Source organism: Arachis ipaensis, chromosome B02 (genome assembly GCF_000816755.2).
Source record: "Arachis ipaensis cultivar K30076 chromosome B02, Araip1.1, whole genome shotgun sequence".
In the NCBI taxonomy this organism is placed as follows: Eukaryota; Viridiplantae; Streptophyta; class Magnoliopsida; order Fabales; family Fabaceae; genus Arachis; species Arachis ipaensis.
Genome location: NC_029786.2, coordinates 94784678 through 94801713, shown reverse-complemented (window position 1 = coordinate 94801713; position 17036 = coordinate 94784678). Strand labels below are relative to the sequence as shown.

Genomic DNA, 17036 nt, shown 5'->3' with positions numbered 1-17036 from the left:
GAGTTGGGTCTAATTCAGTTGCTGCCATCAAGTCCATCATTTTCTCTTTTCCAACACAATACAAAGATCTTTCCTGATACATCCAACCAACCGGCTTATAATCCGAAATAAGCGAGTTCATTAGCTTGTAAGCCGAATACGTATGGCCGCGCTTATACTTTGCCCTTGCAACACCCACCAAAGAATAAACATGCCCTGCCCCCACTGCTGCCTCAAACCAATGTTGTGCATCCTTGTATTCTTTCCTTTCAAGCATGACAACACCTAATTGATGAAATGCAAGCTGTTTTTGCCAACCATCTGCTGCACACTCTACTAGTCTTTCCAATAACATTACTGTTGTATTAGATCTCATCTCTTCCTCCATTGCAATTTGACTCAAAAAATAATACAACACAAAAGAAGCATGCCTAGCGGCGGCCAGCCTATCCCTACCCTCTGGACTACAAAATATCTTCATGAAATTTGAGCACTGCATAGATCCAGGAAGCTCTCTCAAGAACAACTGCAAGCAAGCCGCCACAAGTAGGTTCGCGGTCTCCTCTAATCCATACTCAATAAGCAACCCAGCATCCTCCATGTCACAAACCAAGGACGCCAAATGCGCGTCGCACGCAGCCTTCATCTCCTCGCAACAATACCGGTTCGCTAAAGAAAGCAACTCAAGAACAACCTTAGGCTCAAAATGGCTAACCCTCTTAGTCCTACTAAACACCTCTGCTGCCTTCATTGCCTCTACTGAGAACCCATTCTGTGTGAAATTAATCTTCTCCCTTTTAGATTCCAAGAACCCTCCATATAACATTGTCTTAAAAGGCCGCGAAAGCGAGGCCATATCGTTTCTCCTACACCTAACATCATAATCCCCAATGCAAAAACTCAAGTCGCAGTCGTCATCGTCATCGCTGTCATTATCATCGTAATTAACCGCCTCTTCCATTGCCATTTCATCACCAGTACTAAAATTGAAGTTCCGTTTTGCGCAAACGCATGGATCATAAACAGATTCAGGATCATACCCTGCCACCAAATTTGCCTTAGGGCATTCAAGGTTTCTTCCGCAACAATCCATTGATGAGATCCCGATTAGCTCATCCTCCCTGCGCTCGTAGCGGAGCCAGGAGGAAAGCACCACCTTCGTATGCACGTCCACCGCGTGTTGCCGTGCCGACCGGAGCGTTCTTCGGAACAGTTTCGGCTCCGGTAGGCCGCGAAACACCGCGGATTGTTCTAGAAACACCTCTGCCTTTTCAAATTCGGCAGAGTTCTCGGCTCTTCGATGCAGGTCAGCTAAGGTTTGGACGTAATCGAGAGGTGTCAAAGTCGCCTCGATCTTCGGTTCTAGAAGCTTCGTCGCAGGGAGTCCGTAAGGAAGGAGTGTACCGTCGGAGACGATGGCGGCAGCTTCCAAGTTAAGGTTGGAAGACGGCGAGTATCCCCGCACCGATTTTTTACGGGGGATTTGGCTTCTCAAGGTCTCTTGGATGTGGTGGCGGAGCTTTCCAGCTCCGCCGTCGGCGTCGACGGAGGGGTTGTAGGTGCGGACCGGTGGTCCCTTGCACCCGTCAATCATCTTCATGCTTCGCATTTTGGTGAAGATTTTATGTTGCATCTTCTAACAAAAAAAATAAAAATGTTAAAATATTTGGTTAATTTTTTTAAAAAAAGGTTTTCACCGTTGCGGCATTGAAAGGTGAAATAAAACTACAAAAGCATGAGGTTTTGTTGTTATATTTTATTTTATATTTTTGTTCGGTTTATGGATTCCTGCAAACACCGGCGAAATGAGAAAACTCGACGGTGATGCAGGAAATGAAAATAGGTGTTGTGGGAGAAGAGAAGAGGAGAGGAACAAGAAAAAAACAACTCCAATAGTTGTTTGATTCTTGTTACGGAAAGGGTAGTTTTGTTAGTTTTGTTTTGCTGTGTAACCCTCCAGATTATTTTATTTTATTATTATTGCGTTGGAATGAAATAAGACTCCCTTATTTTTCTCTGATTCTATGTGTATTTTTGTTGCTCTTGTCTAAATATAATACTTTTTTTATGAAATAAAAAATAAAAAAACCGAAACTATGTTGTTTCCAATTAGCACTTGCCACTTGGTTTCGCAGTTGGTTCTGATTTCTGCTGGATTGATGATAAAATACAAAGAAGTTAGAGATTTATAATCTTATTCTGATTCCTTGGAACAACTCCTTTCTATCAATTCAAGCAGCATCTATCTCCAAGCTCACTCCAATTTTCCAATAAAAATTATCACCTAACATCTCATATCAAACAAACACATAAACTAAAAAAAAAACTAATACCGTTACAATATTAAGGAACCCGATCCAAACAAAACTAAAAGATTTACATAACATAGAGATAGACGAGATAAGTATCTATTTTCGATATTTCTATCAATAACGAGAACAGAAGTAGATATATAGCAATTCTCGTGTAACATGTTAGATGTGATCTGCCAATCATTTCAGTTAATTAAGTTGATTCTTCTAACATCTACTTTATATATATTATCAAAGTTTACGTGCCCAAATATGTTTAGCAACTAAATTCAATTAAGTTGGCCTAAATTCAATAAAATTCACTTTTATCATGCTGGCGTATATATACGCGCATTTCAATAACGCAAAACATATCCTTCTTTGTCTTCTCTTTTTTCTTTTTCGTTTCCTCCTCCTCCTCTTCCTCTTCCTTTCACATTCGCGCACGTAGATTTTTCTTCTTCGTATACGCTTCTTCTTCTTCTCTTCCTCCTCTTTCGTTATCATCATCACCAACAACACCAACGTCTTGTTAACATCTTTATTGGTTCCAATTTTTTTTAGTGCCATCATTAAATAATTTTCGGTTTATTTTTTAACTTAGCTTATTTCGATTTATTTGTGAATTAATTGAGATTCACTTGACGCTGCTGATAAGTATTGACCAAATTTTTTATAACTTAAGTAATTTCGGTTTATTTCTTGGTTTAGTGAGTTTCATCTGAATCCAAAAATAAATTGTATGTGTTTTTGTTGATGATTGAGTTTTTTTGACTGCTTATTTAAAATTGAACTAATTTCGTTTCATTTGTGTGTTAATTGAGGTTCACATGATGCTGCTGATAAGTATTGACCAAATTTTTTATTCCTTTAAGTAATTTCGGTTCATTTCTTAGTTTATTTGAGGTTCATTTGGATCTAGAAATGAATTCGATGCGTTTGTGTTAATTGAGGTTCACTTGATACTGCTGATAAGTATTGACCAAATTTTTTAGCAAAGTAGAATAAAATTATTCATTATCACTTTATTCAATTGCATTAGATTCCACTCTATTCCATTTAATTAGTTCAGATTTGAACAATTACAAGCAGTTAAAAAAAACTGAATAATCAACAAAAACATATCAAATTTATTTTTGGATCCAAATGAACCTCAATTAAACTAAGAATGAACCGAAATTACTTAAAGAATAAAAAATTTAGTCAATACTTATTAGCAGCATCAAGTGAACCTCAATTAAACCGAAATTAGTTTAAATTTGAACAAACAGTCAAAAAGACTCAATCATTAACAAAAACACATCAAATTTATTTTTAGATCCAAATGAACCTCAATTAAACTAAGAAATGAACCGAAATTACTTAAGGAATAAAAAATTTGGTCAATACTTATCAGTAGCATCAAGTGAACCTCAATTAACGTACAAATGAACCGAAATATATTAAGAAATGAAGCGAAATTATTTAATGATGACATCAGATAAAATCAGAATTAATAAAAATGTTTACAAAATGTTGGTGTTATTAGTAATGACGATAACAAAAAAGAAAAAGAAAAAAAAAAAGATACAATGTTAGAGAAGAAGAAAGAGAAGAAGGAAGAGAAGAAAATAGGAGAAGAAGAAGAAGGTGCATAATTTAAAAAAATTGTTATAACAACTTAGCTAAACTTAATTAAGTATTTTGCTTAAATATAAAATTTTATTGTATCAAAATAATATCATTATATCAAACAAAAATCACGTTAATAAGATATAAAATTCTGGGGTTGCTATGGTGATAAATATATATGATGGTATGTACCCAACTCAGTGATGCGTTACACAATGTTTTTTTTTTTTTTTTGCTTTATTTCTGACATAAGTCTCAGAAAAAAAAAAGGGAAAAAAGAATAAATTCGAAACAATGTCTACGGTTTTGTTATCTATTTATATGTTTTTTGGTGACTGTTATCTATTTATATTTGGTGAAAGAAGAGAAAATATTTCAATATATATGATCAATTTTAAATATCAAATATATATCTTTCAGTGTTGTTATTTAAAAAAAAAATCAACGAAATGTAAATTATTGTAAATTTTTTCGTTATCAATTATTTTAGGTGTTAATACATAAATTAATTTTTGAAGTTACACGTTTTAATTTGGTTCTCAAAATTTAATTTGCTTAATTCGATTTTCTAATCTAATATTTGTAATTTATACTAATCTCTTATCTCTTTTTTCATTATAAAACTATTAAAAGTGTATTAAAATAGATTCATAATTTAATTTTTTATTTTTTATTTTAATTATATAAAGTGTTTAAAATATTTTTATTTTAATAAATAATAATATATATTATTTATAAATTTATTTCAAAAATACATATTAATAATAATGTTAGACATCCTGACACATGATAATATTTAAGTGAGTCCAAATATATACAAAGAAAAATATTTTATTTTTTATTAAGACACAGTTGGACGACGCAACAAACACGCATATTTGACAAATGTCAAAAAAATATCATATCTAAAATATATCCAATACATAAATATGATAACTTAGCAAAGTATCCATAGTTCATAGCCTACGCTTATTAAGATCTGATGACTTCAATTCTCAACATTTACTATTTATCAAGATCTGCTAAGGTATTTTTGGTTCTGCTAGGATCTTGCAGATAAATCCTTATTTTTAAAATCAACCTTGTGGTGTGCCTTAGGTCCACCATGGCAGCCTCGTCTGCCTTTCATGAATAGAGTAAAAATCGTTTAGAGGAAGAAGAAGAACAAGTAATTTATTTTGGGGATGACGACATTAAGGAGGGACTGGAGAAATGCTCTAAAAGTCTAGTAGGCCGGCTTTTGACGGATCGATTATTTAGCGCAGGTACTCTAGAAGCGGCACTCCAATCAATATAGAGACAACCAGAGGGTTTTAAAGTCCAAGATCACGGAGGTAACCTTTTTCAGTTTTTCTTTGATGATGAAATTGAGCTACTCAGAGTGGAGAAAGGAGCCCCTTGACTTTTCAAAAATTATATTCTGAATATAAGGCGATGGAATGAAGATATACAGATCACAGATTCAGAATTTTTACACGTCCCTATATGAATACAACTTTGGGGAATGCCTGAACATTGCAAGACTATAGGGCTGGAGAGGAGAATTGGAGAGACGATGGAAAAAGTAATGGATGTAGGAATTTTTTCTATGAAGCGGTAAGGAGGAAAGAATTCTGAAAATACAAGTATTAATGGACATAACCAAACCTCTAAAATGAAAAATCAAGATCTCTGGCAGCAACAGTAAAGTTATTAATCTTCACCTCAAATATGAGAGGATTGGTAATTTTTGCTATTGTTGTGGGAGTATTGGGCATGAGGTTAGGGCATGTAATACTCATTTGGAGCAGATAGCGAAAGGAGAAGCAAAGGAGGAGGAACGGGGGGTATGGCTTAGAGTGGACCAGTTTGGATGGCGTCTGGAGAACCAAAAAGAAAATAAAAATCTAAACTTCCCCAATATAGTGAGGGAGGGAGAGAAAAAACAAAGAAAACCAACTCCGGTGAGCCTAATAAAAAATTTTGCTAGTCTTTCTGTCTAAGAGGAGAACTCACAATGTAGAGGACAAGAGAATGAAGTACAAAGCAATCCCAAACTACTAGAACAAGAAGAAAGGGGATATTGGAGGAAAGAAGCTCTAGCACCGAAAATGCAACAACAATAATTTAGATTGCTACACAAGAAAACTTGTTCACATTTGATGCGAAGAAGGGGGAAGGGAGACAACAAAGAACTAGGAAACAGAATTTAAAGCAATTGGAAAGGAAGACTCACACCCACAAATCTATTACAAGAGTTAAAAGGAGATCTGGAGGTTGAGGGAAAGCTCTAGTGAAAAGAAACAATGCCACGATGATGTGGGAGAAGTGAATAAGGGGGAGGGTGCCACCCAACAATTGGCACCAAGGGAGGGATGAAGATGATGATGTGAAACTGTCGGAGTTTGGGAAAATCCCTGACAGTTCACAACATAAAAGGGATTAACAAAACACATTCTCTCGAGGTTTTATTCCTATGTGAAACAAAGAATAACTCATCGACTGTGGAAGGTGTGTTATGGAGGTGTGGTTTCAATTCTATGTTTACAGTTGACCAATTGATATGGCGGGAGGATTAGTAATTGCGTGGAAATAAGAGATTATAATGCAGATTGTGGAGCACGATTCCTTCTATATCTACTTCAAAATGGAGGATAGACAAGGCAAAATGAAATGAGAGGTGATAGGTATCTACTTGCACACTGAAGAAGGTATAAGGGTGGGACAATTTAATAAAGTTCTAGAAGTTCTCGAGAGAGGGGGTGAGAGTATTATAGTGATGGGTGATTATAATGCAATCCGTTTCAATCATGAAAAAGAAGGTGGCCGAATTAAGACTACAACTTCCATCCAGCAATTCAATGATTTTATCAATTCTGGAAGGTTAGTAGACATGGGATATGAGGGTGATAAATTCACATGGAGCAGTAGACAATTCGGAAGAAACTTTATTAGAGAAAGGCTGGACAGAGTCTTAGTTACGAATAGCTGGCGAATTGAATTTTCAGCAGCTGTCATGAAGCATTTAGAGGACACAGGTTCTGATCATAGACCGTACTTCTCAGTTCGGGGATGGAGGAAAGGAGGGGGAAGCGTTGTTTCAGGTTTCAGGAACACTGGTGTGAGAATGAAGAGGTTATGAATCTGATAAAAAAGTCTTGGAAGGTCGAAATTCAAGGCTCACCAATGTACAAGCTGGCTGGAAAATTAAAACATTGCAGGCATAAGATTGTTGAATGGCAAAGAACCTCTTCCTCTAACTCACAAACCAATATTCAACACCTTAAGGACCAGATTGTTCAAGAATCTAATAAAAGTTCCGAGGCGAATGGAAGTAGTATTCGAATATGGGAAGCGGAACTAGAGAAGGCATTGGAGTAAGAGAAATGGTATTGGAGAGAAAAATCGAGAGTGCAGTGGCTTAATTGGGGAGACAAGAACACTAAATTTTTTCATTCCAAATTTCAAGCCAGGAATAGGAAAAATAAGTTAGTAGAGTTGGAGGATGAAAAGGGTGGAGTTGCTAATGACCTAGAGGGTATGGCAGCAGTAGTGCAAAAATACTTTAAAGATCTCTTTGCTACTAGCCAACCTAAAAATCTAGAAGTCGAGTTGCAAGGTATACCAAACAAGATAAATGCAGCCACAAACAGGACCATGATTCAGCCAGTTACTGAAGCAGAAATAAAAACAGCAGTTTATTCTATCAACCCCTTCTCCTCTCCGGGGGTGGATGGTTTTACAACCAGATTTTTTCAATTCTTTTGGGAGAATATCAAAGGTGACGTGGTTCAGGCAGTAAAGAGTTTATTTTCTGGAAGTAAAATTCTTAAAGCCTTCAATCACACACATATATGTCTTATTCCAAAAGTACTGAATACTAAATCTATGAAGCACATCCGCCCTATAAGCTTAAGTACTATTTTTTACAAAATAATTTCAAAAACTATGGTCCATAGACTACAAACTATGATGTACAGAATTATAAGTGATTCCCAGAGTGCTTTCATCAAAGGCAGGTTGATTAGTGATAACATATTGATTGCTCATGAATATATGCATTTTCAGAAAAATAAGAATTACAGAGATTATGATATGGCATTGAAGTTAGATATGAGTAAGGCTTATGATCGGGTTGAATGGATTTTTGTGTCGAATATAATGCAGAAATTGGGATTTTGTGAAAAATGGATGGTTTGGATAAAGGAACTTATGACAACAGTTTCCTATTCTGTTACTGTGGAAGGTCAACCTCATGATTTTTTCAAGCCATGTAGAGGGTTACGACAAGGTGGCCCTCTATCCCCCTATCTATTCCTATTTTGCATAGAGGGACTCTCCCATCTGCTCCACAGAGGAGAATAGAAATTAGAAATATCCGAGTTGAGACTCAATCAGAGATGTCCTAGAATCAACCATTTATTTTTTGCAGATGATTCAATACTTTTCAGCAAAGCAAGTGAGGAAAAATGCCAAAACTTGCTTCGGATTTTACAGGTTTATGAGGAAATAAGTGGGCAAAAGGTTAATCTTGATAAGTCGTCCGTCTTTTTCAGCAAAAATACCCCAGTTCACATCTGCGACTAGCTCAAATCCTTTTGGTACTGCACATTGGAAATCAGAACAAATATCTAGGCCTCTCAACAGTGATTAAGAGATCTAAGAATATATATATATATACCACTACTAGAAAAAAAATTTTTTCAGACGAAAATTTCAAACGAAATTTATTCCGTCTGAATGACTTTTTCATTTCGGACAAATTTGAGACAAATGTTGAACAACTTTTAGTGGAGACATTGGAATAATATATTCTGTCCTAAATTTGTCTAAATTTTATCCCAAATTTTGGTGCCAAATTTTTTTTGGATGACGCCAAAATTTTCATACAGATTAGCAACACATTTTGGACAAAAACTATAATTCGTCCGTATTCCATCTGAATATGCGCAATAACTTCAGACGAATTTGGGATGGATTTTGAAAAATGTTAATTCTATTATTGTTTATATTTTAAATTAATCTATTATTTTTAATTTATTTTTTTAATTATTTACGTTATAATAATTTAAAATTTAATTTTGTAACAAATTTAAGATAAAGTGTATCTAAAAGAATCGCATATATAAAAATTTAAAAATAAATTATATCCAATCTTCTAAAAAAATAATACAAATAATAAATAATAATAATAAAATCACGTAAAATAAAAAAATCATATACTTTTTCATATAAGATTAAGGTATATTGAAAATTAAAAAAAAATACAAATGAATACATTTTATAGTACACTTTATCATACTATTCAATTGATCTTTGTCCTCATTGTTCTCGCCTCGTCTTCATCTTCATCCTCATCTTCGTCTTCATCCTCGTCTTCGTCCTCATCCCCAAGTATCTCATCATCATCATCATCATCATCATCTTCATATCTTGTACTATTGGTATCCAATAAATCAATAATAGTGTCAATATCATTTGAGATATGATTGTTAGATTGATTTGTGGCATCTTCTTGATATGCAAAATCTTCTGCTGTTTCAATCTCAATCTCACCTCTTGCTTTAGTCTTGAATACAAACCACCATTCTGCTTTTTTTTCTGGTGTTGCTCATTAGATGAGGTGCAAAATATACTTGGATTGCTTTATGTGCAATGATAAATGGATCATATTTACTATATCGTCGATTCTTTCGAATCTGTATGATTCCATACTCTTTGTTTACCTTTGTTCCTTTGCCAATCGTGGTATCAAACCATTCACATTTAAATAGTACAACTCTTTTTAGTGGTAACCCAGTATACTCAACTTGAATAATTTCATCAAGCTGGCTATAGAAATCATTTTCATATTCACCGTGCCTTTGACACATATTCCATAATTCTGAGTTAACTTTCCACTTGATTAAGATCTTGTATGAAACTTGAAGCCATTAACTTTGTAAATAGGTCAACATTTAACAATTCTCAAAGGACCCCATGCCAAGGAATGAATATTCAAATCCGTCACATTATTTAAAGGATCATGAACCTATATTAAATAAGAACCAACAAGTTAGAATACAATATGTCATCTACCAAAAAATGTGTGTACAATAAGACTATCATATCATGTTGACTTACATAATTTTTAAATCACTCTGCAAAATTCGCTTCAATAAATTGATCAACTTGTTCATCACTTAAAGTAATATGATCTTGGTATATGAAGTCCACAAAGATCCTATAGTACATGAATTTCAAAGAAACTTAAATTATTAATATAAGAAAATATTGTTAATAGTAAGAATATACATAGGAAGATAAATACTCACTCAATATATGGCTTAATTTCATCACAGTTTATTAGTATATGATTCATGGCTGCACTGAATTTTTTGTCATCTAAATAATGAGTTTTGCATGCTTTTCCTATTTTCAATGTCAATTTCAATAATTTTTAAAAAGTTTAACTTGTTGAATATATTGCTCATGAATCTTGATCAGTTGCTTTCGATTCTTTAGCATTACTCTTGCAAATATATTATTTAAACAGTGATCTGATTGGTTTCTCTTTATTTTTCTTTTTGGGGATGACGATTTATAACTCCATAAGAGAAGTGACTATTTATTTATCATCTATTATTATCTATTACATATATATTGAGAAGAGTTATGATTAGAAATAGAACTAACTAATAGAAGGATGAATTAAGATTCTTAATCATAATTCATGCACAAATTTCTTTTGTTAAAATGGCTTTTTATCATATATAACCTATATTTTTTTCTTTTATTTCTAAGATTCAAACAAAAAATCTCTTTTCTCACCCTCATTCAGCGACGTTCGTCTTCTCCCTTTGCAACTAGGAACTCAGCCCAGCTCCTCCTTTTTGGCGTCATTGTCACCGCACCTCCAGCAGTGGCAATAACATAGTACCACTACATTCTTTTTTCCTTTCTTTGCTTCAAGAACCCTAGTCATCACCTCAGGTTCTCTCTTTACTCTGCTTTTCAGTCTATTTTCTTTAATTAGTTAGATAGTTAGAATTTTCATGTTGTTAGTGGATTTAAGTGGTTAAGATAGGTTTTGATTAGTTTATTAGATCTTTGTTAAGTTGCAAGTGTTGGATTGTGGCTGTTATGGATTGAATGCTGCTGAAAATTGCTTGATTATGCTGAATTTCTAAATTGCACACCACATGTTTGATTGAATGCCTATGTGATGCTTTGCATTCGATTTATATGTTGTAGCTACTATAAAGATTAAATGGCTTGGACACTAATAAATTTCCTGAAATTTGCTGTAATGAAAATCTAAGAATAATGGCTTAAAACTGCTCGTATTTTCCAGTGTCATCACTTATCACTGAATCTCAATAACATAAGACCCATGAGGTTTCACTAGTAAAAAAACTATCTTACAGATTCTAAATACTTACCATTTTCTGGCGTTGATTTATAGCCTGCAGCTTATGCATTTCATACTCATTTTTTCTTTCTTCTTTTCTTAACTGCTTTCATAAATGTATAACGAATACAATGTGATCAATTAGCACACCGATAATAAAGGAAGATCAAGCAAAATAGGCCCTGGCTCGTAACTACTTTTTATGTGTACTTTTTGCAAATTTTAGAGAACTATAAAGCAACTATAAATTGATGTTTATTATTTTTACAAAGAAACGTTCAAATGATAAAGACACAATTGTTTCATCTTGAAATAAAAATTAATTGGTGACTTTTCATCTTTTTTAGATATTGTTGATCATTTGCATGAGCCAATTAACAAAATGAGAATAAGGGAAGCCTCATACCTGCAATAGCTCTTTCTCTCTAGAAGCCTTCCATTGTCGAACTGTACTAGAAGCCTTCCATTGTCAGTGATTTATTTTGTTCTTTACTTGTAAAAGCTTTTATAAGAAATAAATAACAAATAATTAATAGGAATTAAAGAAGTGGTGCTTGCAGTCTATTTTTTTTTAGTCATATAGTGCGTGTGATCCTTATACAATCTCAAGAGTTGTGAACCCCTTCGTGAATTATTTAAGTTTGTTAACCTTTTGATTGTATCCTTTGTATGGCTTCTTTTTAGGAAAGCGAGAGTCAGTAACAAGCTACACGCACACATATTTTAGTGAAGACTACGGCATAATCATGCATTCTTATGAAAAAAGGAGTAAAAAGATATTTATGACTGGAATTTTGTTGCTAAAATACCTAGCATTGTATTATGTGATTATTTGATGTAATTGACTTTGGTTTTTTATTATGAATTATAATTGTCGTTGATATTATTGTAATTATAGTTTAATGGTTGGATTTACTTTGATTATGTCTGTGTTGCGATTATTGTTTTGGTTGAATTAAGTGCTTGTAAATGAACCATGTCGCTGCATTGTTAGAATTGGTAAATGGTAACGAGAAACTAGGAGGAAATTATTGAGTTAAAATGATATTACTAAGTAGTAACATGAATAAGTGATAAATTAATTACTAGTATTTTCTGTTTCCACTTTTCACACAATCTGCCCATTTCACACATATAGTATTATCTTTGCTATAAACTTCTTAAAATGCTCATGTGTACATATATATTAGTAGTTTAGTACTAAAGCATAGTAGCACTTTATTTTACATCCTCATTAATTATCTTGGAGCTAAGTATTATTTTACATTGTTATTTTTTTAATTCTTTCAATGATGTACATCTTACTGAAATTTAAATGCAATGTCTTACTAATCTTATAAATCTTTGTTGTTTTAGATGTCAGGTCCTAAAAAAAATAAAAAATATTTGTCAATTAAAGTACAAAAATCTATTAATAAGGAGGTGATTAGTGCACACAAAACTAAGTTTTCACACCCTAAACCTACAAAATCACGAGCTCCAGTTCCTTCACATATATCTAAAAAGCCTTCAGCATTACCACCCTCTTCTTCGCAGCCACCACAAAAATGCAAGAGAAATTTACTATCATTCCATGCCGATCATACACCATCACCATCACCATCACCAGCTAAATTACCATACTGTTCACCTATCCAACCTCAATCATTTGATAATGCTCCTAATAATGAACGAAATTTACATTATGCTCACTCATCGGATGAAAATCATTAAGATGAATCTCTTACTCAAGAAGGTGAACCTGTCACTCAAGAAGGGCTCTTGAAAATAGTGCCTTTTGGCAAAGAGTAAGTACAACAATCACTTTTGTGTTTTAACGTTCTCTCTATATTATTTTTATTGTGAATACATGTGTAATTACTCATTATTTGATCTTCTTATAGGTTTAATCCATGTACTGCTGTTCGTCATGTAACAAATGCCATTAAAAGCAAATTTTTAGAATTCTGTCCTGCATGGGGACATGCCAGTGAGCAAATGTGAGATTTGTGGTTTACTGAATTTAAGGTAAGTATTTATTATTTTTTTTGTTATTTTGATATTATACATAGTGGGTAATTCAATGTATATGTTTGTTTTCTTTTATAGAAAAATTGTATGTGGAAACCTCAATACAATGCAAGAATTCGTCAAATTTTTTAGATTAAAGGGAGTGCTCGATTAAGAGGGTTGATGAATCAGGAGAGACTCAATTATTCAAAAGACCCTAACTATGTACCAAAATATATTCCTGAACCTGTTTGGCGTCAACTATTACATTATTGGGCTACAGATCCGCATTTTAAGAACTGGTCAGCAGCAAATACTGTGAATCGAGTATCAAATGCTGGAAGTTTCATGCATACTGGTAGTTCCATATCTATGGGTGAACATGCACGCAGAATGGTAAGATAAAAATAGTTTAATTTTAGTCTTGTTCTTATTATGTGTAATGTTTCTTATTCTTTTTTCTTTCCTATCGATTAAAACTATTATATTATAGGAGAAAGCTACAGGAGTAAAACCTTTTCTAGAGGAGGTTTATACTAAATGCCACACTAAAAAGGACAAAAGTTGGATTGATGAAAGATCTTAGAAAGTCATTGTATGTAATGCTAGTTTGTTCTTCTTCTTTTGTCGTTTTCAAAAATAATTTTCACTATATGTTAGTATTTGTTCATGGCATATTTAGTTGTGATTAAAATAAATTGATTTTGTAGGACGAATTCAAAAAGCGAAAGCTAGAACTTTCTCAAGTAGCTTTATCCTTGGATAATGAGGGAGATATTGAGGCATCTAAAGAAGGCCTAGATATACCAGATGATTATACTATTTGGAACGAAGTTGTGACAAAGGAGAAAAAGAAAGCTGCTTTTGGTTTAGGTTCTTTTGGTTTAGATCTCTTTTCAAAGTTGGATTCTAGAAATTGCTCAGAAACATCCAAAGACAATTTAAATATTGAGCAAGAATTTCACATGTGGAAAGAAAGGCAAAGGAGCAAGAAATGATCAATGAAGAGCAAAATGTTAAGTTGAATGATGTTGAGCATAAGTTAAAGGATCAAGAACGTCAACTAAAAGCTCAACAAAAAAGAATTGGTTCTACTGAAAAGACACTTCATACTTTGTATAAAAAGTTGAATCTCCTGCTTCCTTCAACCATGTCTATTCTTGCGGATGATGAGCTTGGGACAGGCTCTAGTGATGATGAGGATGATAACATGAGTGATTGATGTCTGGAGTATATGTTTTTTCTGATTTAGATTAAGAAATTTTTAGGTGAATTAGTTAGTACATTTGATTTTATTCATGATATTTGACATTTTTAAAGGCTTTTTTGTTTTAGTTTAATTATTTTTTTATTTTAGTTTGATTACATTTATGGACAAGTATTTTAGTAATAAATATTTTTTTAATTATTTTATGGTAATTGGCTTTTTCATGACTTTATTATGTGTTTATAATTTTGATGATTTAATATGAAAAATGATTATGATGGTCTTAATATAGAAAGCAAATCGAATACAATTTATTTTTTAAAATATTTATATATTAAATAGCAAATTATTTTGTATGAAAATTATTTGAAATATTATATTAAATTTGTAGAAATTTGTGCGAAAATAATTTTTTGTTTTGTATGAAATTTGTTTCAAATACGTAAATTCTTTTAAATTAAATTTGTCTGAAATTTAATTGAAAAGAAATATTTGATTTCTCTAAAATTTGTTCGAAAAAAATTTGTCTAAAAATCAATATTTTTATGTTTGAAATTTGTTTGAAATATGTTGTCTTTATGTTGGCTAATCTGTCTGAAATTCGTCTAAAATACATCATAATAGTTATAAATCTAGCAGATAAATGCCTATTTGAAATCTGTCACAAAATTGTCTGAAAAAAATTTCTGACAAAATTTTAGACAAAATGTAAATTAGCAACAAGGCTTTTTGGACAAAAAAAATTCGTCCCAATTTTGTTTGAAAGAAAAATTTTGTCTCTAATTTGTTCAAAATTTATTTCAATTTCGTCTCAAAATTCGTCCAAAAAATCCCTATTTCTAGTAGTATACTTTCAACTTCATTAAGGATAGGGTGATTCAGAAATTGTGTCATTGAAAATGAGCTCTTTTATCTACTAGTGGCAGAGAAGTGTTAATTAAGGCTGTGGCCACGGCGATTCCTATTTATACTCTAAGTTGTTTCAAACTACCAGAAACTCTCCTTGAAAGAATTCAAAGAGCCATCCTATAATTTTGGTGGGGCCAAAAGGAGTCTGAACGGAGAATGCACTGGATTGGGTGGAGAATTACTTGCAGACCAAAGAATCAAGGAAGACTCAACTTCAAAGACCTTAAAGCCTTTAATCTAGCAATGTTAGCAAATCAAGGATGGCGTCTACTCACCAGGCCTAACTCTCTTATCAGTAAAATTTACCAGAGTACAAATTCTAAGAGCAGAAACAGGTACAAATCCCTCTTGGGTTGTCGTAGTATAATGGAAGGAAGGAAAGTCTTAGAGAAAGGAATTATTTGGGAAGTGGGCAGAGATCTATCTATTCGAATTAGGGAGGATTCATGGGTTAGAGACTATATAGCCATCACTCCTAATCTCTCACAACATACAGAAGAAAGACCAGAGAGGGTCTCAGACCTAATCCTACTTAATAGGTCATGGAATCAACCACTAATTCAATCAATCTTCAGCCCATAAATTGCTACAGCGATTCTCAACACACAGATACATGAAACAGAAGATAGAGTTACCTGGATGAAAGAAAAACGAGATAGTTTCACTATGAACTCGGCATACATGATAAGCTTCCAATTTTTTCACCCACCTTTGGAATACTTGCTAGAACAGTGCCAACACAAAGCATTATGGTCTAATTTGTGGAAAATAAATTGTCATCCAAAAATTAAGAACTGCCTTTGGAAGATTATTCATGAGGGACTACCTGTTCTTCAGAAGATCCAATCCCAATTTCAATTAGTGAACCCAATTTGTCGGCGGTGCAACCAAGTTGAGGAATCAGCCTTTCATTGCTTCTGGAAGTGCACAGAATCAAAGGATATTTGGCAAGCAGCAAATTTGCCCACACCAGACCAGCAAGAAAAAACCTGAAAATGGTGGATGAGACTGAAAAATGAGTTGAGAAGAAATGAAGCAACTAAAGAAAGAAGAGAACTCGCAGCAAACATTACTTGGCAGATTTAGAAAGCCCAAAACGTTTTCATCTTTGAAGGCCGTCAAATCTCCCCATCTAAGGTCTTGGCAGCAGCTCAGAAGGTTATGAAAAAACGTCGAAAAAGATGAAAGCCTCAGTTTTCTTTTTCTTTTCTTACAATAAAATATGTATTAGAATATTGGTGGATCTATCCATCTTCTAACCTTGTCTATAATTCATTTTAGACCATCCATTTTTATTAATAAAAATCAAATCTTACCGTTAAAAAAAAACATTTACTATTTATCTCTCTCACGCACATTGCTTCCAACAAATTCAATTTATAACTGTTTTTGAATATTCAATTTACTTTTAAATACTTTTTTTTTTGTCGGAGTTTAATTTTGGACGTTTATGGGCATGTGCATGGCTGATGTTTTTCTAAATGCTAATATGAATTAAAAATTAAATTTTTAAAAAATTGGTCAATACAAAGAATATTTTTAATGCTTAATTTTAATTTTATTTTATTTTAGATCTCACATAATATCATATAAGTATTTGTGATGAGACTATATATCATACAAATTAATTTAAAATTTAATATAAAATTTATTACTTTAATATGTAGTTTCATTTCAATTT

General features: G+C 33.0%; 2 protein-coding genes across 2 annotated transcripts in view; both read right to left on the bottom strand.

The window, feature by feature from the left end:
- Nucleotides 1–1950, bottom strand: part of LOC107625791 (ethylene-overproduction protein 1-like) — a 4839-nt gene extending 2889 nt beyond the window's left edge. Inside the window, exon 1 of the mRNA XM_016328507.2 lies at nt 3–1950. Within this exon, the coding sequence (XP_016183993.1) occupies nt 3–1612 (1610 nt within the window). The 5' untranslated portion in view covers nt 1613–1950. The remainder of the gene's footprint in view (nt 1–2) is intronic.
- LOC107627708 (prothymosin alpha-B-like) lies at nt 9166–9733 on the bottom strand. Its single transcript, XM_016330530.1, has 2 exons — nt 9587–9733; nt 9166–9429 (listed from the first exon to the last, which is right to left on the bottom strand). Exons 1-2 carry the CDS (start codon nt 9731–9733, stop codon nt 9166–9168), a joined length of 411 nt encoding a protein of 136 aa, XP_016186016.1.

What these genes read in the sequence shown, in the direction of transcription:
- LOC107627708 (XM_016330530.1), bottom strand. Translation starts at nt 9,733, where the DNA reads ATGTGTCAAAGGCACGGTGAATATGAAAATGATTTCTATAGCCAGCTT. An exon ending in CGATTGGCAAAGGAACAAAG is followed by an intron (nt 9,430 to 9,586) that starts GTAAACAAAGAG and finishes TTTGTATTCAAG; the next exon opens with ACTAAAGCAAGAGGTGAGAT.